Raw genomic sequence first — 20,302 nt, 5'->3', positions numbered from 1 at the left:
ATGCCTTCCAGTTTGTTAGACTGACCCAAAGATAGATGCGAATGGCAAACGCCTCTAAATAGGATATATTTAACGTTTTACCAGTACATATCTGATAAACATATATGTGTGTACAATGTGATATCTACAACAACGATAAAACATTGTTCATTCCTAGTTATCCTGGATAGGTATCCAGCCTGTATAACTCCGTAGTTTTTGGTATTCGAACTCCTCAGACCTGCTGCACTTTGGCTATCTTCTGTTTCTTGGGCTGCGATTGCTAAAAATTAAGCACTTTGTATTAACTCTTGAGATGCCCTAGCTGTTCTCTACTCACCTCCAAGCCATCGATGGTGTCCTTGCTCTGCACTGTCATAACCTGCACCGCCTGACCGGGACCAGGGCGACTCAGCAGCAGCTTGGTGCTGGTGCGCGACGATTCGCCGCAGCAAAATACACGCGCTGTCTGCTGCCTGAGCGGACTGTCCGACTCATCTTCCATTAGCTGTTCCGGTTGCTCGCTTTCCGGTTTGATTGCATTCTTGTTATTGTCCATATATGCGCGATTGAAATTCAAATGATCTGGACGCACTGCATCCGTTATATACTTACTAAAATCCATTATCAATGTAGGCGTGTCAGTACAATTACAACAACAATAATGATGATCTTTAGCGTATTATTGGTATGGATTATTCTCAATTAGAGATCATTGGTGCAATCTACGCTGATACGTACACTGGAAAACTGTACAACACTAAGGCGTATAAGAAGTGTACATACGTGTTCTCATGCTTATATATATTAAAAGTGAATATATTTACATGCAAGAGTTGGATATTACGTAAATCAAATTTTTGCAAAATTTGGGTTTTAAAGTTTTTGTGTAAACACACTCACACTCCATAAAAAGGCGCCACTGCACGAGAATATTTTTGGCTGATTGTCGTTGGTGGAAACAGAGGTGGAGTTGGTGGGTTTGATGTTGCCGCCGTGCCTCTAGATAACTTGGTGCTACATCTAAACGGAGTAAGGTGCAGTGCGTGCAACGTCATTCTCTGCCCTCAGGCGGCGTATCCAGCCTTCAGTTTGGAGTCATTGCAAAAGAGAGAGATACAAATTGTTGGTCGTGCGTGCAATTGCATACTGGCTATGTTCTGACAAAGTGAAGTATTTATAGTGTTACGATGGCAGTGTTTGGGTGTAGCAGGCGGCGTTAGCTTAGCCCCTTCAGTGTACGTATCAAGTTTCAAGCGTGGGTGCACGAATATGAATTCATTTCTGACTGAACGAGCGTTAGCACTTACGATTTTACATTATACAAGCCCTGGCGCTTGATGTAATTAAGTACCATATCATCTAAAAGATACTTCACGGATTCTCCGCGACTTAGAAGACGACGAACGAGAGAAGAGCTCACTTCATTGGGCACCCAGTTGGTAATAAGCGTTATGTTTTGCTACAAATGAAATGTTCCTTAAAACATTCCGCGATACTACTTTATATACTTACCTGGTACTTTGTTAGAATATCCGAATCGAATATGAACTTTTCAGGATTAGAGCCACAACGGGTTATGACGACCAATCCATGGTTAGCGACAATTTCTTCAATCTAATACAAAATATTGTTAACCCGGACCTAGGTTAGCTATGTCATTATTGTCTTACATCCTCATCGGCCCACAAGCCGGGCACAGCAAAAGATTCTAATAAATCAGCTCCGCATAGCAGTTTGAGACGAATGGGATCCCGTCGTTCACGCAATCCCGGTGGCAACCAGCCAGGTAGCAGCTCATTTGGCTCCTCATCGTATGGCGAATTGATGTAGTTGTTCAAATAGTTCTGATGATAATGCAGCACCGCTTTTGTGCGCATCCATTGTGGCTGATGTACCTCCCAATCGGACAAGCGTATCCAATTTGAGGATTGAGCAGCCAGCTTTATCATGGCGCAGCGATCCAATGCTGGAGCCAGTCCTTTCTTGCCATATGAGTCATGTGTGGGTGATATTATACCGCCAACAACTTTATGCGTGCCACGAAGCTCAAAATAATCTCGTGCTATCTCTGTTTAAATTAGGATAAAATGTCAATGTCAATGTCAATATCGATTATCACCGGGCTCTCGTAAACAAAATGCTTACCGAACAAACGCATATGCATTGGCGTTGGTGGACTGAAGCATCCACATGCTATGAGCGCCACGCGGGGCAACATAAAGGATTTTTCCTCAATAAATCCGGACATTTGCCTAAATTATTGCCTGGGCTCACCAGAAATTTTATTTTTATTTAATTTCAATCTCTGTCGTAAGTAATTTCGCCATCTGTTTAGGCCGCACCACAACCTCTATAATTCGCCGCGACAGCCGATATAAATAATGCAGAGCTGCCAACCTGTCCAAAATACAACAATTTGGCACGTATTCGATAAGTTTCAGAACTAAGAGTGCATGCTATCGACTATAAAATTAAATATGGCGTCGTCGTGCTAAACTGCCTTTAGCTCTGGCTCTTTGAAAACCTTTTTGTAATAACATTTATCATATTTATTCGTATACGTTGTGCAGTATAAAAAATTAAAACGGGCGTGTGCTGTTTTTACAATCTGGTGCAACGCGCCAACATAATCTTAGTATTTTAAGTTAGAGAAGACAAAGTGCCGAGTGCAAAAACAACTGAGAGAGGAAACGACGTCGACAAAATGAAAATGCATTTGTGAATTTTCGCCCCAACACTTGACTCAACATACAGACATTGACACACACGCACATTAGACCAACGAACCTCAGCAAAGGATAGGCAAAGGAAAAAGGCCAACATAAGTCAAAACGAAGGCCTTGGATACGAACTCGTTGCAGAAGAAACAACAAACGACTTAAACAGAACTCAATGGCTCTAGTGACAGTGCAGCGTTCACCAAGTGTGGCGGGCTCAGGCTCGAATTCGGTGAGTTGCACATACATGTATACATATATAAATAAAATTGTATGTATATAAATATATGTGAGCGTATGTGTGCAGTTAATGTGAAGTAGGAAGTGGGAGCAACGGGCGGCCTGCGAAATATTTGAGTTGCCCCATTTCTATGTAAGGTGCAATTTTACAGCTGCAACCAGCTACGCATTTGTTTGATTGTGTGTACGCGCGCGTATGTGTGTGTGTTGTAATCAAGCACTCACCCGCTCACTTGCTTCGTCGCTCTCGACCTCATGCTCTCTCACATTCGCTCACTCTCTATGATTTTGCTTTGTTTTGGTTACGCGTTGTTAATGGAGCTTATTTAAGTTCAGGGGGTTTTACGTCTGTGTTCTTTAGCCACCGCCTATAAACGCTTCCTGTGCGTGTTCCGTGCTAGTCAGTGATCCTTTTGTTGTGTATACATACGTGTGACGGACGAGCAGCCCATATGGCCAATTTAGTTTAATTCGAATATCATGCAAAGGCTCTCTCCACTGCCGTCGCTCCATGCGCTACTCTCTTAGCGTTTCTGTTGTGGGCGTTTTGTCAGCGTCATCAGCGTCATCATCATCAGTCGCGCCACGATTCGCGCATCTGTTTGTTGTTTGCTGTGATAGTTGTTGTTTTTGTTTTTATATTAATACCCTGTACACAGTGCAAAAGGTTAAAATGTAAATATCTACGGCAAAGCGAAGGAGTCATCGATAGAGATTATTTATATACTTCAATATAGAAATTATTTCTTAGTTTGTTAATGATTCAATGGTTGATTTATAAAGTAACAAATAAAACCATTGTATAGATTATCAGCTGTGGTGCTTTACTAAAACCGTATCTATATCTGGTATAGTTATTATCTCACTTTAGAATTTACTGTTATTATCGCAATGTTTGTTTTGGCATAACAACGGCAATAGGGTATAGGGTATTCACTTATCGACCATTCTCGATAGCCCACATCTTGTTCTTTTTATTTATTGTTGTAACTGAAGCAAATCCGAGCAGACCTCGCGACGTCGCAGCTGCCACACTATGTCGCCTCATCGCGCGCTCTCTTCCATTTTCAATAAATTGAAAATTTTGCATTGCCTTATTTGTAGTTTTGTCAACGTCGCTCTGTGATTTTTCTGGCTGGTTCCGTTAGCGCGCCAACGAAAACGTCCTCGCCCCCACCCAAAAAAAAAACAAAAACAAAAACAAAAACAACAACAAATAGTTCTCAAGACCTTGGATACGGCCTGCCCTTGGAATTTGTATTTATTAGACAATATTGTAAACATAAGCTTCCCACCATGTAGGTGGCGACGCACACTCGCTCGGTTGCTCGCTCTCTCGTCTGCTTCTCTTTTGATTTGCAAAGCAATTCATCATCAAGTTTGTTTGGTTACGAATTTCACTCAACTCCAAAAATGTCACAATCAGATATTATATTTTGTATACACCGTTGGGTGAGTCTGAGTCACTCTTTACAGCAGCCGCGATTCGCGGAAGAAAAAGAAATTGACTGAGGAAATAAACATAAACTAAACGTTTGGAATATCGTTTACAGGATGGCGAGGCCGAGGACGAAGAGGGTAACAACAAAAGCGAAAGGAGCGAATGTTATTTTGCTGGCAAGGGCACCGCTCTGGTGCTAGCACTCAAAGACATACCCCAGCATGCAGAGCGACGTCTTAGCACAGACTCCACACGGTCCACCAATAGTACGCAAAGCAATAACTCGGACATACAGCTGCATTTAAAATCAATGTTTTACTTACTGGAACGTGAGGACACATTGAAAATGGTATGGCACAAAAAATATCAATTCATTATACAATCAATTGCTCACAAAGTACTTATCATTGCAGGCTGTCAAACTGGAGTCGCAGCGTCCGAATCGGACACGCTACCTTGTGATCGCCTCGCGCAACTGTTGCCGCACGGCGGCGAGCAGTGAGCGACGCTCCAAAATCATGCGTCACAATTCTGTTAAGTCGACGACAGCGCCGCCTGGGACACCTGTTGCGCAACGCCAGCTATCCGTGGATAGCCACAAAACGCAGCAACTTGTCCAAGATGAAGCGGCAAAGCGTTTATCAGGTAACGCCGCCAATCGTCAAAGCCTAAAATGTGATGTGGATGGTCGGGAAACGGCAACTGCTGGTGGCGCCGGCGACAGCAACAAGAATACCCCAGGCATGGAGGAATCCTGCCTGCTGGGCATTGATTGCAACGAGAGCACGACCATCGGCCTAGTCGTGCCCATACTCGCGGATACAACCATTCACCTGGATGGCGACGGGTGGGTGTCGAATAGTGGCATTCAGTTTAATCATTGTAATTAATTGAATTCAATTTTTGCAGCGGCTTTAGTGTCGCCGTCTACGAGAAGACCCACATATTCAAGCCCGTATCGGTGCAAGCTATGTGGTAAGTACATTTTTTTAAATGCGCAGATCTTCCATTGACATATGGCTTACTGCTTGCTTTTATAGGTCAGCGCTGCAAACGCTGCACAAAGTGTCTCGAAAGGCTCGTGAAAACAACTTCTATCCAAGCGGACCATCCCACGATTGGTTATCCATATACGAAAGTCGCATTGAGTCAGATCAGTCGTGTTTAAATGAATGGAATGCCATGGATGCGCTCGAGAGCCGACGCCCGCCCTCACCAGATGCCATAAGAAACAAGTAGGAAATTGTTGCTAGCTGACAATGCCGATCAATATATAAGACAATATTTCATATATTTATGTCTATCTGTTCGGTTTGCAGACCAACCGCCAAGGAGGAAACTGAAAGTGTCATTAAAATGAAGCTCAAAGCAATCATGATGTCAGTAGATTTGGACGAAGTAACCTCCAAGTATATACGCGGTCGCCTAGAAGATTTATTAGATATGGATCTAGGCGAATACAAATCGTTTATAGACGCTGAAATGCTGCGTATATTGGGCCAAATGGATGCGCCTACAGAAATATTTGACCACGTCTATTTGGGCTCGGAATGGAATGCAAGCAATTTGGAGGAGCTGCAAAAGAATGGGTAATTACATTAAGTAAACCGAATCATTTATATATCTATTCAACTTCTCTTTCATGCAGTGTTCGACACATTATAAATGTTACGCGGGAGATTGATAACTTCTTTCCGGCCACCTTTGATTATTTCAATGTGCGCGTTTACGATGATGAGAAGACAAATCTCCTCAAATACTGGGATGACACATTTCGGTACATCACGCGCGCCAAGGCCGAAGGCTCTAAGGTGCTGGTGCACTGTAAAATGGGCGTAAGTCGGTCTGCTTCTGTGGTCATTGCTTATGCAATGAAGGCATACAAATGGGAGTTCCACCGTGCTCTGGAGCATGTAAAGATGCGTCGCAGCTGCATCAAGCCAAACAAAAATTTTCTTAATCAGCTGGAAACGTACAGCGGCATGCTGGATGCAATGAAGAACAAGGAAAAACTCCAGCGTAGCAAGAGTGAGACCAACTTGAAGAGCACAAAAGATGCACGCCTGCTGCCGGGAAGTGAGCCAACGCCACTCATACAGGCGCTCAATCAGGCCAAATCGAAATCCACAAGCGAGTCGGGCAGTGAGCAACAGGGAGGCAGCGATCATGGTCCTTATCGTCGCAGCAGCGCACAAAAGCAGCGTCGCATGATGCGTCGTTCGAGTAGCACATCGCCGAAAACACAATGTGCCGTAGAGGTGATAAAGCAGCAGAGTCAATCTATGGAGAATTTAACGCCAGAGCGAAGCGTTGCAGAGGAGCCGAAAAATATGCGCTATCCGGGAAGCAATGGTGAGAACTATAGCGTCACCCAGAATCAGGTGTTACACATCCAAAAACATACTCCGCTGTCGGTACGTACACGCGTCCATGATCTCGAGGCTCATCAAGAGCCACCTCGTCGCAGTCTACAGTCGCAGGCTCCAGCCCAAACGCAACCAGCACAGTCACAAGGACCCGTGTGGACTTCACTATCCAAGCTGATTACGCAAACATCGTTTTCGCGTCGCGACTCCGGCTCATCGGATGTGTTTACCACAGCGGTGGGGCAGGTGGATGAGCGTGAGAAGCGTCAACGTCGAAAAACGCAATCCTGGACGGAATCGTTTGGACCTAGCGGTGGCATCATCCTCGATGCACCTCTACAACAGCCCAAAGTGACACCCAGTGCCGTACTTCGCACGCGCGGTCCACGACAGCGCGAACTGCCCTCGCGGCATGCCAGTTGGGGATCGGGCGACAATCGCAGCAGCTTGCCGCTGCGTACAAGTTCCTGCAGCTACTACGACAGCAACCGCAACACCACAGCCATTTTTGAGGGTGAGATTCAGGATCTGAAGCGCAGTAGCAGTAGCACAACCGCGAGCAACTGCAATACCAGCGAATCGCAGCTGGGCACCGTGAAGCGCACCAAGCAGAAGTTGGAGGAAAATACTTCCCTCAAAAAGCGCTGCCAGGAGAACGAGCTGGATGACCTGGATACAGCGACAGCGGCAGGCGAAGCAACAACGGTAGCGGGTGAGAAGAAGTGTGCCAATCTGTTTCGCAGTGTGTCCTCGGCTAGCACCACTCGCCCGCGCCAGCCGTTGCGCTGTAACAGCGAGGAGCTAATGCACACCAGTGATATTGAGAACAAGAACACTGCAGCTGACCTGGTTGTGGTGTTGCGTGCGCACAATGTTGCTGTGTCCGAGGATCAGCGCATTTCGGGCAATGTGCAAATACTCAAGCAGAACTTTGAAGCCAAAGCGGGCGTGGTGGGTGTGTCGGGCATTGGCAGCACAGCTGCCGGCGCTACGAATGTGACTGCAATCGTTCCAAGCAAGAAGGCGACACATCAATCACTGCCCTCATCACCGGTTGCACAGCATGCCGATCATGTGTTGGTTGACAATGTGGTTGCAATTGCATCAGCGGCCAAGTCCTCATCGAGCACATCGGCCAACTCATCCAACTCCAGCGTAAGCGAATCTTGTGATCGTAATGTAAAAGGTCTAGTGCATAAATATCAAACCACTTCCTGTAGTAACAATCCTGTTGCGGCAACGCCGATAGCCACAATACTGCCGCCACCCACCAACAACACAACAGCATCCACTACCAACACCACCATCACCACCGCCTCCGCCGCCAATACAGCAGCAAGCTCAGCCATCAACAGCACCATAAGCGTCACTAGCTTCAGGCAACGCCCGCGCTCCTACTACGATCGATCGCTGTCAAACAGAGCACACGATTACAGTGAGAACCGACCGCCGCCCGCACCTGCCCGACACATTGCCAGCAACCTAAATCAGCTACAACTGCAGCAGCACAACACCATAACTCACCTGCAACAATCTGAACAGCAGCAGCAGCAGCAAGTGCAGCATCGTCGTCTAGCGCAGCATGGAAAGACCCATCCACTCACTAGGCTAAGTTTACCAAAGCAAAGCTTCAACACCGCTGCATACAATACCATGTAAAGGAATGATCTTTCTTACTAGACACACATACACACACACACACTCAGTCTCACAAACACACGTCTACACAAAACTCGTAATAATAACTAAGCAGGCCTATAAAGCACTTCATTATTTTTGCTTTTCAGCTCGACACTTGCCTATTACTCTGTATTTATTTTATGTATTTTTCGCTTTTATTCATCATTGTTGTTACGTTGCCTTACATATGTCTCTCTCTCACCGCATCCCTCCCCTCCGCCTCCTTCTCGTCCACAATCAATCAGTGTCTATTCATATAAATCTATAAAGCACTATGCGATATGCCTTAAAATTGTTTGTTTATTTGTAAAGCATTTGTTTCAGCAATCCTTAAAACAGTCCACCCATCCATCCATCTCAACATCCAATTTCTAAATGTTTTGTGAAAAGTGCCGTCAGGGACTAAAAAAAAAAAAAAAAAAAAAAAAAAACAAAAACTTTGAAAATGAAACTGTATTTTGTATTTTAAATTACTTGTAACTATATACATATATTTATTTTATATTATGCAAGAACTGCCTACGAATAAATGATTTATTGTATATATTCGAATATATATATATGTATATATACGAATATACATATATGTACATACATAATATATATATAGAGATGTGTATATACATATTTATATGTGTACACATAAGTATGCATTTCATGTGGTGATTTGTGTGTTGTTCATCCGTTCGTTCGTTTCCGACTCCACCTGTGCCCCGTTTCGTCGATAAGCTGACTCAGCTGACATTATGTTTGTCTATTTGGAAGCGCGCGCGTGTGTGTGTGTGTGTCGTCCAATGAACTTTGCCATCAGCTTTTACGACCAAGTTTGTATTTGCAGCCTTTACCGCATGATAGCCACGTTTCGCTACTCCTGGGCCGAGTGCAAGAAGTGAGCCACCGAACCTTGATGAGACACCCCACCTATATTTTATTATCAATGTGCTACCCACGAAACACAAATTTAATTAATTAACTTATAAAATTTGATATGTTATATTCGATACCAATATTAATATATTTATTGTATTGCCACCAAGCAGGGTGACTCATTATCTTACTCTGTATGTGGGAGTGTGCGACAGCCGCATGCAGTTACAAGAGGGCAGTTGCAAAAGCCAACTTTCAATTAATCAACGAGCCTACGGCACATATAAGCTAAAGTGCTTAAACTTTTTTTTTTTTTTTTTTTTGTAATATTACACAGGTCTGCTTAGCGTCACCGCTCACTGACGTTAAAAAATAATTGGACAAATGGCAGCTTTCAATTATCTTGAACAGTCACATTTCGTTATAATACTTATTTTCACAAAAAGAAAAAAGAAATCATTTTTAAATTGTCGCGGGTCTTGTGATACGTTATCTGTATGTAGTATTTTTTTGAGCAGTTGGCAGCGCTAGTTGGAGTATTTAATGAAAAAAAGAAGGAAAAAGTGAAAAGAATATAATGCCATAATTAGGCTTAAAATATTCTGCTTACATAGTAAGCGTGTTTTTAATATAAAAAAAAGTATTTTTTATTTTTATTTATTGACAACCAATAAAATGCATATCGTGGAAATACCACCACTTTGCAGTTGTTAGAGTCGGTCACACCATAAAATACTCACACAACACCGCAACACACATACGCCTATGCACACGCACACAAATGCGCACTTGACTTCCACAGTTTCTTTATTTTGTGCAGAAAAAAGTACTTAGTATTGCCGCTAAGCGAACGAAATTCATTGTGTACGCGATTACGAATACTGCAAAAGTGTACTTTATAATGCTAGCAGCTGCTTAAAACAGCAGCTAATTAAAGTTATTGTTACGGACTTGAATTTGGAGTTGTTGTCATACCCAGCCCCCCCATTACGATTGTACGTGGCGTTTGCGAAACCGAATCTGAGTCTGAATCGGTCAACAAGCGGTCGAGGTCGTAAGCAAGCAAGTGCTAATAGATTTTTATTGTCACGGTGGGCACGGCCACGACTTCGGGGCAGACCGATTGCTAGCATGGCGGACGCTGCGGCAAAGCCTGCCGCCGAAAAGGGCGGAGGCGATCCCGAAATGAAGGGATGGCTTTTAAAGTGGACAAACTATATCAAAGGCTACCAACGTCGCTGGTTTGTTCTGTCGAAGGGTGTCCTAAGCTATTATCGAAACCAATCAGAGATCAATCACACTTGCCGTGGCACAATATCGCTCCATGGAGCGCTCATCCACACCGTGGACTCCTGCACATTTGTCATCTCGAACGGTGGCACACAAACCTTCCACATTAAGGCAGCCAACGAGGTGGAGCGGCAATCTTGGGTTACATCGTTGGAGCTGGCCAAAGCCAAAGCTATTCGTGCTATTGAAAGTGAAGAGGAGGAGGAAGAGGAGACGGCACAGGTGGTGCCCAGCCAAGAGATCAGCACTGTTGTGCGCGATCTAACCGAACGTCTGGAAAATATGCGTACCTGCTACGACCTAATTACGAAGCATGGTGCAGCACTCCAGCGTGCTTTAAATGATCTAGAATCTAATGAAGAGGAATCTCTGGCCAGTCGCACAAAGATTGTCAATGAACGGGCCACGCTATTTAGGATTACATCAAATGCAATGATAAATGCTGGCAACGACTATTTGCGCTCAGCTGAATCACAAGGCCATAAATGGTCCAAAATGCTGCACCACGAGCGTGAGCAGCGCCAGCGACTGGAGGAGATCATCGAGCAGATGGCCAAGCAGCAATCTCAAATGGAACAAGCTGCCGTATTCGTACGCCGGAATAAGCCGCTGCCAATGTCATCGTCAAGCACAATGGTGTGCATGACTCCTGGAGCTCCTGGCACAAACTTGACTTCCGACGATGAAACTGAGTTCTATGACGCCGAGGAATATGGCTATGATCGAACAGGCGACTCGCCCATAGACAGCACATTCATACTGAAGCTTAACAAGCGGCGTAGCAGCTCCGAGGATCAAGTTGGCTCCGAGGGCCATACAGGCAGCTCTTCGGAAAGCGACGAGCAAAGACGAACCATCCAGACCGTGCAGCAGGTGTGTCTCATTAGCGCCGCACGCGTTGCCTCCGGCGGCGATGACAACAATGGAGACAAGGTCGATGAAGCTTCGAAATCACAAACAGATCTTGTGAGAAGGGCATCAACTAACAGAGCTAGCAAATCAGGCAATAAGGTGGTCAGTCGACGCACGCGAGTCCCGGATAAGCCAAATCACTCGGTTAACCTGTGGTCCATCATGAAGAACTGCATTGGCAAGGATCTGTCCAAAATACCCATGCCCATCAATTTCAATGAGCCGCTCTCCATGCTGCAACGCTTGGCGGAGGACTATGAGTATTGCGAAGTGCTGGATCATGCAGCTACGCTAACAGACGAATCAGAGCAGCTGGCCTATTTGGCGGCATTTGCTGTTTCCACATATGCGACAACCGCGGTGCGTACGGGCAAACCGTTTAACCCATTGCTAGGTGAGACTTACGAGTGCGATCGCATGGATGATCTGGGCTTTCGCTATCTGGCTGAACAGGTGTCGCATCATCCGCCAATAGCCGCTCTTCACTGCGAGGGTAAGCAATGGGTTTGTTGGCAAGAATTTTCCATGACGAGCAAATTCCGTGGCAAGTATTTGCAGGTAAGAAAGCTGAGATTTTCCTTTGTTGTCTTGAAAGCTTTAACTCATTCACTTCTTGCTCAGGTGAATCCTCTGGGCGGGGCGTACATTTTGTTCCCCAAAAGTGGACATCGCTACTCCTGGCGCAAAGTGACAACAACTGTGAACAACATAATCGTTGGAAAGATCTGGGTGGATCAGCATGGAACGATGGAAATAGTGGGCTCCAATGCAGCGCATGGAAACAAGTGCATCCTGAACTATAAGCCTTATTCCTACTTCAGTCGTGAGGTGCAGCGCAGCGTGAAGGGCGTGGTTATCAATCGCAATAATGAAGCTAAATGGGTGGTGCGCGGGACGTGGGATGATAAAATCGAAATAGCGCCAGTGCTGGAAACGAGTGGCACTGCGGACAATCCAACATACACCACAGGCGAATACAAGGTGGCATGGCAATGTCGCCCACCTCCACCGGACTCAGAAAAGTATTATAACTTCACCACGCTTGCCTGTCAGCTGAATGAGCCGGAGGATGGCGTAGCGCCAACGGATTCTCGTAATCGACCCGATCAGCGTCTCATGGAGGAGGGTAGGTGGGATGAGAGCAACAAGGAGAAAGTGCGCCTCGAAGACAAACAGCGAACGGTGCGAAGAGCACGTGAAGCCGAGGCCGAGAAAGCAGCGGCCGAGGGACGGCCATACCCCGTGTACGAGCCGATGTGGTTCAAGCGCGAGAAGGTGGAGGGTAGCGATGAATTTGTGCACGTCACGAAAAACACATATTGGGCGGCTAAAGCGGCCCAGAATTGGAACGGCTGTCCAGATATCTATTAAGAAACAAACGCCGCACTCTTATGTGAATTAATTGAATATGCAAGCCTCGAAACTCCGCTGTCAACCACTAATAACAAAGAGCCACTCCTCGAGAGGATCAATAACTTACAGAACTATAAAGCTAATCGATGTAATAACATTTTTTCACTACTTAGTGCATATATAAATTAATTACTGTAAAGTAGCTGCGAATGTTGATACTGATACTGAAATGATTTTATTGCGAGCTCAATCTCAAGTTCGCATCGCATTGATTGCGATTATCAAAATTGTTTTCCCTTGCTCGGGTTTTATTTTAATCTTTGCTTTAATCAGTTAAATACTTATGGCACATAGACCTTACCATCCATTAAAACATACACACATATATATATATACATATATATATATATATATATATATATATATATATATATATATATATATATATATATATATATATATATTATATATATATATATCTAATCAATATACATATGTAGACATATTCGTTCTAGTGAAAAGTATAAACAGCTTTTCACTCTAAACAATAATAGCAACAGCAACAACAAGGAGAAACGTGTGTTCCCTTCACCGAAAATTGTTTTCACCTTTGCTGTATGTATGTATGTATGTACATGTATACATATTTGATGAGGTTCTAAACAATGCAACGAGTATATGTTAAATGTTATAAATTTATGCAATTTATTATTAAAGTATTATTTTAAATAAAATAAAAGAATTGTGTTGTGGTCAATCCAACAACTACATTTAGGCCATGCACTCACGCAATTAGGAAGACGACGAGAAGAGAAACACCTATGGCACCACCTTTCTCACCGTCCGCGATAATGTACTATCTGACTGACTCACTGTCAAAAAACTGAGCCGAACGCGAATCGTAATGCTGCCATACCTTATCTCTGTCGTTCGACTAGCGAAATGCTCGCGCGATAACGCAAGCAAAATGCGGTCGCAACGCTCAACCAGGGAGTCGACGTTTTTAATTGCGTTCAGTTATTCGCTAGGAATTGAATATGTCTGGCGAGCGAGCGCACCACAGACAGCGACGGAATAGCTCAAGTGCGAGCATGGACTCCGCGCCCGCGCCCGACTCTCGCGCCTCGTCTCCGAGCAACAAATTACGATTGTCGCAGAAAAAGAGACGAAACCGTTCGAAAAATCGCACTGCCAGCGAAAGCAACACGGAAATGAAGGGCTGGCTACTGAAATGGACCAACTATGTGAAGGGGTATCAGCGACGTTGGTTTGTGCTCTCGAATGGCGTGCTTAGCTATTACCTCGATCAGTCTGAAGTCCATCTGGCGTCGCGCGGATCGATAACGCTCAAGGCAGCCATAATCGAACACGTGGATCCCTGTACGTTTGCGATTTCGGATAGCAGTAAGCAGCTGAGCTTTCGCATCAAGGCGGAAACTGAGGCGGAACGACAGACGTGGATTACATCGATAGAGCTGGCCAAGGGCGTGAAGATGCCAGCTGTTGATAAAGTAAGTCCTGCTCCCACTGAGGTTAAAATGATCAGAAATCGTCGCACCCGTGTGCCGGACAAGCCCAACTACCCGCTCAGCCTGTGGACGCTCATGAAGAACTGCATTGGCAAGGATCTCTCTAAAATACCCATGCCCATAAATTTCAACGAGCCGATCTCGATGCTGCAGCGCCTGGTCGAGGACTATGAGTACTCCGACGTGCTCGATATCGCCGCCAGCTGCAGCGATATGTGCGAACAGCTGGCCTATTTGGCAGCGTTCACGGTCTCTGCATATGCCACGGCAGAGTCCCGGATTAACAAGCCTTTCAATCCTCTGCTGGGGGAGACTTACGAATGCGATCGCACTGACGATCTCGGCTGGCGCTGTCACACCGAACAAGTGTCGCATCATCCGCCAATTACGGCTTTGCATTGTGAGAGCAAAGAATGGGTAAGCTGGCAAGAATTCTCGTTGCAAAGCAAGTTTCGTGGAAAGTATTTGCAGGTGAGTGATTGGCGCAGCTGATTCATCTGAGTTACTCAACCATTCTTTCTAAATGGAACAGGTAAATCCAGTTGGCGGGGCCTACGTCTCTTTCCCCGCCACGGGCCGTCGCTATTTCTATCGACGCGTGACAACAACTGTGAACAATATAATCGTGGGCAAGCTGTGGGTCGATCTGGAAGGCCAATTGGAGATTGTTGGCAGCAATGCAGCAAAGGGCTACAAGTGCATCCTCAACTATATACCATACTCATATTTCGGTCGTGAGGAGCAGCGCAGCGTCAAAGGGGTGGTGCTCAATCCGAAGAATGAGGTCAAGTGGTTGCTACGTGGCACGTGGAATGACAAAATCGAAATTGCTCCTGTGCTGCACACCAACGGGTCGGCAAAGAACCCCAGCTACACGGCTGGCGAGTATAGGGTTGCCTGGCAGCGACGTCCAGCTGCCCCTGATTCGGACAAGTACTACAACTTGCCCGTATTTGCCTGCCAGCTAAACGAGCCGGAGGAGGGTGTGGCGCCAACGGATTCACGCCATCGACCCGATCAGCGTTGCATGGAGGAGGGCGCCTGGGATGAGAGCAATCGAGAGAAGCTACGGCTCGAGGAGAAACAGCGAGCGGTGCGAAAACAACAGGAGCTAAAGGAGAAACAAGCGATTGCCGAAGGACGACCCATTCCGGCCTATGAGCCCATGTGGTTCAAGCGGGAGCGCGTGGAGGGCAGCACAGAATTCATGCATATGTCTAAGAATACCTATTGGCAGGCCAAGGCGACCCAAGACTGGAGCGGCTGTCCGAATATATTTTAACAGCTGCGCTAAAAAGTAAAGACAATCAATACGAAATGAAGCAGCAATATCTAACCTTTCAACAAAGAGGTGGCTGACTCTTTGTTATCATCGTTGTCTTCCGCTAAAAAAAGACGTGAGCAATCCAAAGAGCAATGTTATAAAATTTACTCAGTTTATTAGTAAAGTATTATTTAAATAAAGCAACTGTTGCCAGTAAAGAAAAGAATCCAATCGGTCATGAGCATTAAAGAACACCTGAGCTGATATCGCCCTCCTCAATGCCAATGTGCACGATAAGATGTCGTTTATTGACTCGATAATCAGTTAATCCAACGCGACAAACGTGGCAAATCGATTTAATAATGCCATCATTTTCTAAACTAAATGGTTAACAACAGATAACAGTGATATCTGGCCACGATCTAATTGGGTTCCGTGGTTTGGGAAGTAATAAATATGTCCAGCGATTTAAGTAGTGCCACCACTGACGGATCGCGACCCTGGAAACGACGGAATACCTCCGCCGTTGGCACCGAACCGCCATAGCTGAGAAATGTTTGTTTATACCGTTTACCCACTGTAGCGTAGTTTTCATCGCTGCGCTCCTCTCCGAATCCACTCGAGATATCAGCGGCAATCAGCTTGGAATACAAATGGCTAAAGTGTGCGGCTGCCCAGTCGCCAGCAAATATGTCGGTCATGGAGCAGGGATGAGCGTCCTTCTTGTCCAATGGCATACACTGATAGACTGGCCAAATCTTACGCACAACATCCAGCCAAAAGGCGCTCGAGCGATGTAACTCCACATCCAAGTCAGCTAAGTACAATTCCTTGCATAGTTTATGCCCAGCCAATTGTGTTTTCAGCAGACGCGTCTTCTTCGCAAGCTCTATATCAATTATGTCATCATTGGCATAGTGACCAGACAGAGTCTGAAGCACAGAAGGGTCGTCCAGGAAATTGCTCATCACATAGCCCGACACTTGCGAGGCATCCCACTCGATGTTAGAGAGTCCTGCCAAGTCGCTGTAGCCCGCTTGGGTTAGCAGATGCTGCAGCGCTGTTCCAAAGGTCTTGAATACCATTTGCAAGTCATCATAGCTCAAAAGCGTGGGCTTCTCCGGAGTCGGATCTGTAAAATTAAAGATAAGTGCGCAGAGTGGAGTAAGGTCAGCTGTTTTGTTTCTATTCCGTATGCCAACCATCCAGCCATTGTTGCGACCGAATTTGTGCTGCTTCGAAAAGCAATCGACGTAGAAGCCACCAACCGGTGTCGAGCTGTTGCTCACATCATTATCGTACACATTGAAGAATTTGACAGCAGGATGCCAGACTTCAGTCTTGGACTGCTCTACAATGCGTATATTAAACAGCTTTTCGCTCAGGGCGAACATTCCGGAGAGTACACGTGGCAGTGGGAAATACTCTCGCAGCTTGTCTTCCTGTAGCTGATGCTCGGCTATGAGTTGTTTGCGCGCCCAGTAGCTCACATCGTACGCCTCTAGCTTATGCTCTGCCCCGTTAGCACTGGCAAACCTTTGCACCTCCTCTATCTGAACGCTTTGCGCGGGACCCGCAAATTTCAGCAGCTGGGCAAAGATTTGCTTTAGATTGTCCACACTGCCAATCATTTTGGTCTGCATGGACATGTCTGCATAGTTGGTATAGCCCAGGAGATTCGCCTGTCGCTTGCGCAAGCCTCGAATTTTTTCCAGATGCGTGCTATTCTCCAGTGCTTTATCTTGTTGCTGGGATGCCTTCAAAACGTTGGCGCGCCACACATTCCAGCGTTGCAGACGATCTGGACAGTATTTAAGGAAGCCCTCTACAATTGGCTGCTGTAGAGTTATTTTCCAAGGGCCTTCGAGTGCTTGCTTAGGATCTCGCGCTGTGGCTTCCAGCAGAGTGTCCGGAAAGTCCCGAACTAGCTGAAAATCGTTGACGACATGCGCAAATGCATGTACAGCCATATTAACTTTGTTCTTAAAGTTGCCACGCTCCCGACCTAGCTGTGTAATCAATTCTTTGAGCCCATCCTGACCGTCCTTGCTCAGCGTCAGGCCATTTAATTTGCCCTCAAGCAGGAACTTTTGACGCAATCGTTGCTCTGCCTCGCCCGCTTGGTCCTCTTGCTGCATTAGGGCTGTATACACCGTTTTGTTGCAGAACTTGGCAGCACGCGCGTTTCGCGCCCGCTCGTGTATGTTCATATAGGATTTGGTGGGTATTAGCGTGCTGTTACCCAGATAAAGTGCCTTTGCTACACCCCAGGTGGTTTCCAACGGGGCTGTAACTGCATCCAGTTCACTGTATATATCAGAGCCTTTTAGTTGCTTCCCATTTTTTATATCCAGCTCCAGGGTTTTCATCGCTTTCTCCACGGCGGCCGCCTGCTGTCCAATAGCTCCCAGGCACATCTCGATAGTAATGTCGGTAAACGCCGGCAAGCCATTTGGCATAAGCAAGCCTTCACCCAATTGACCCTCCTCACCGATTTCAGGCACACTATGGGCACAAAAAATGTTTTAACTTAACTTGTTCCGCAACCAGGAATTCAACACTTACAGAACAATATAGCCCGGCCGGCTGGTAGTCGTGTGTAGGCAACGTTGAGCGGCATTTGCTAATGCCCAATGACGCTGACGCAATATGTGCAGCATGTCTTTATTACGAATTTAAAACTACTTATTTACAATTATGAAAAAAAATGCGTGCGGCCAAATTTTTTGACGGCCTGCGTTTACACAACACTCCCAGCTGTTCTGCTTCCTCTTAGCCGGTATACGATATATATCGTTCAATCCTATTGGTTTAATCGGGGACTTTGAAAACGATAGCACACTCTAACACAGCTTTGATATCGATACATAAAACATTGAGCATATGGCGCCAAATAAAAAGATTCTTCAGTTTTGGTAGCGCTTTCCTGCTACAGTTATTTGTTATTATTTATTTATGTACAGATAAGATGAATTCAGAATAATGCAAGCTAATTATTAAAAAAAAAAAAAACAATATTTTTAAAATTCGAGCAGTTAATCAAAACATATATGACATATATGTTTATATTAAAATTATTATATATGACTAAACTTAACAGCCTAAGCCCTTGTATTGACAACCATTGTGGGTCAGAGGCATGTCGTTGAGATTGCTGCCTATCTCCTTCTTATCTTCCTCTTCATCCTCCGATGTGGTGGCATTCAATTGCAATTTGACGTCAATATCAAAATACTGCTCTATGCCATTGACAGGCTCCGCACTGATGTCGGTCAAATGTCGAAACTTGAAGTGCACCCAATTTCGATAGCTCATCACAGACTGTGGCACATTGATAATGCTGGCCAGAATAGATCCACTTCTTTTCGAGGCGTCCATGTCAACCTGCTTCGACAGCTTTAAAAAAGCTACTTCAAAGCCTTGCTTCACATCCAGTGCTCCAAACGAGCTGCGTCCAATGTCGTTAGTCGGCGTAATAGGATCCTCAATGGTCAGAACCGATAGCCAGCTGCCATCAGCGAAAGAGTTTTGCAGCACACACTTCTCCACGATTCCCCCGCTGCCACGAACAGAGATTCCATACTTAAAGTAGTCAAACTTGCGTCCATAAAAGTCCAGAAACTTGAGCAGTAGCTTGCCCAATTTGTTATCATTCTTGCAGTTCTTAGCCTCGCTTAGCGACTGTTGCTGCAGGAAGCTGATGCACATGAGTGTGACGGAATATGATGAAATACCGCCTGAACTGTATACTTCATTTAGGCCTTGTAGCAGTAGATATTGCTTCAGTACTATGACTAGTTTGGGTAGTTCTGGGAACTGTTCTATAAACTGCTGCACCAGCTCGGCCGCCTTAACGCCCGACGTCGTATTGAATGAAATGTCAAATTTTATTCGTGATATCTGCTCTGTAAATTTAACAACCGGCACCGAGGCCTTGTCCAGGACATTGACATCATCGGTCACTCCTCGTGCAATCAGTGTATCTCTTAGCTCAAGCAATGGCGAGCCTTGCCAATAGAAATTGTTAACAGCAATGTCGATATCAGAGATGGGCAGATTTAGACCGGTGCGAAAAGAACCAAAGACTTCAATGCAGCAATCGGGCCAAATACTCAGTACAACACGCTCAATCCGATGCACAGCCTCCATGCGCATCATATACTCCGTGGGCGTCGAAACCATGTAGTTGTAGAAATGTTCAATCTCTTGATGAAGTGCGGCTACCCCGCTGCCATATTCAACATTTGAAACCATCCATGGTTCGCACTGATCCGCGACTTTGGTCATCTCGACGCCTTCTCGAATCGTGAACAAAAACTGAGAGTCGCAACTCCACTCTCGTATTCCAATTATCTATTGTTTTGTTGTTCTTTTTTTGACACTTGAATGTTACTCAATGCTCATTCGCAATTCCAATTCGTAATTTGTTGTCTTTTTCAATTTCTCTTCAAACCGAATAACAAGAACAAGACAAATGCCAAAGCCAGCGCCGTTATACAGAGTTGCCACCCAGTTCATTTCGAACCGAACAAAATGTACTAGTTCCTTTTTCAAACCCGCTTATCATGAAATAAGTTAGACATGATGTAATTGGGTTAAATAAACATAACCAATAAGACAAATGCCGATAAGAATAAATGTTCAATAAAATATGTATGCAA

At 45.3% G+C, this 20,302-nt stretch overlaps 6 protein-coding genes across 8 annotated transcripts; 3 read left to right on the top strand and 3 right to left on the bottom strand.

Annotated features, from left to right (window-relative positions):
• Positions 1 to 47: 47 nt before the first annotated feature.
• On the bottom strand, positions 48 to 13,774 carry Nmnat (nicotinamide mononucleotide adenylyltransferase). The gene is made up of 7 exons (XM_018013449.2): positions 13,637 to 13,774; positions 2,128 to 2,379; positions 1,653 to 2,050; positions 1,495 to 1,596; positions 1,290 to 1,441; positions 320 to 593; positions 48 to 262 (listed from the first exon to the last, which is right to left on the bottom strand). Exons 2-7 carry the CDS (start codon positions 2,228 to 2,230, stop codon positions 215 to 217), a joined length of 1,077 nt encoding a protein of 358 aa, XP_017868938.1. The 5' UTR covers positions 2,231 to 2,379; positions 13,637 to 13,774; the 3' UTR covers positions 48 to 214.
• Positions 2,437 to 9,462, top strand: ssh (Protein phosphatase Slingshot). Of its 3 annotated transcripts, none has more exons than XM_018013277.2 (8): positions 2,437 to 2,931; positions 4,493 to 4,729; positions 4,794 to 5,227; positions 5,290 to 5,355; positions 5,421 to 5,615; positions 5,700 to 5,969; positions 6,029 to 8,401; positions 9,265 to 9,462. In XM_018013277.2, exons 1-8 carry the CDS (start codon positions 2,875 to 2,877, stop codon positions 9,317 to 9,319), a joined length of 3,687 nt encoding a protein of 1,228 aa, XP_017868766.2. In that variant the 5' UTR covers positions 2,437 to 2,874; the 3' UTR covers positions 9,320 to 9,462. The 3 variants fall into 3 exon arrangements, with proteins under 3 accessions (XP_017868766.2, XP_017868783.2, XP_017868775.1); XM_018013294.2 differs by lacking the exon at positions 9,265 to 9,462 and having other exon boundaries at positions 6,029 to 7,901; positions 7,967 to 8,108; XM_018013286.2 differs by lacking the exon at positions 2,437 to 2,931 and adding an exon at positions 4,233 to 4,391.
• On the top strand, positions 9,689 to 13,050 carry LOC108617500 (oxysterol-binding protein 1-like). The gene is made up of 2 exons (XM_018013316.2): positions 9,689 to 12,053; positions 12,117 to 13,050. Exons 1-2 carry the CDS (start codon positions 10,425 to 10,427, stop codon positions 12,864 to 12,866), a joined length of 2,379 nt encoding a protein of 792 aa, XP_017868805.1. The 5' UTR covers positions 9,689 to 10,424; the 3' UTR covers positions 12,867 to 13,050.
• A 92-nt stretch (positions 13,775 to 13,866) lies between the features above and the next one.
• Positions 13,867 to 15,867, top strand: LOC108617531 (oxysterol-binding protein 1-like). Its single transcript, XM_018013351.2, has 2 exons — positions 13,867 to 14,848; positions 14,910 to 15,867. The coding sequence occupies exons 1-2, from the start codon at positions 13,886 to 13,888 to the stop codon at positions 15,657 to 15,659; spliced, it is 1,713 nt and encodes a 570-aa protein (XP_017868840.1). The 5' UTR covers positions 13,867 to 13,885; the 3' UTR covers positions 15,660 to 15,867.
• Positions 15,797 to 18,348, bottom strand: LOC108617510 (uncharacterized). Its single transcript, XM_018013327.2, has 2 exons — positions 18,207 to 18,348; positions 15,797 to 18,146 (listed from the first exon to the last, which is right to left on the bottom strand). Exons 1-2 carry the CDS (start codon positions 18,299 to 18,301, stop codon positions 16,064 to 16,066), a joined length of 2,178 nt encoding a protein of 725 aa, XP_017868816.1. The 5' UTR covers positions 18,302 to 18,348; the 3' UTR covers positions 15,797 to 16,063.
• Positions 18,349 to 18,551: 203 nt separating this feature from the next.
• Trf4-2 (Topoisomerase related function 4-2) lies at positions 18,552 to 20,133 on the bottom strand. The gene has a single exon (XM_018013397.2). The coding sequence runs from the start codon at positions 19,926 to 19,928 to the stop codon at positions 18,735 to 18,737; it is 1,194 nt and encodes a 397-aa protein (XP_017868886.1). The 5' UTR covers positions 19,929 to 20,133; the 3' UTR covers positions 18,552 to 18,734.
• Between the last annotated feature and the right edge of the window lie 169 nt (positions 20,134 to 20,302).

Source organism: Drosophila arizonae, chromosome 2 (genome assembly GCF_054131065.1).
Source record: "Drosophila arizonae isolate 15081-1271.41 chromosome 2, UAZ_ARI_1.0, whole genome shotgun sequence".
Lineage (NCBI taxonomy): Eukaryota > Metazoa > Arthropoda > Insecta > Diptera > Drosophilidae > Drosophila > Drosophila arizonae.
This window is presented reverse-complemented; position numbering and strand designations above follow the sequence as displayed.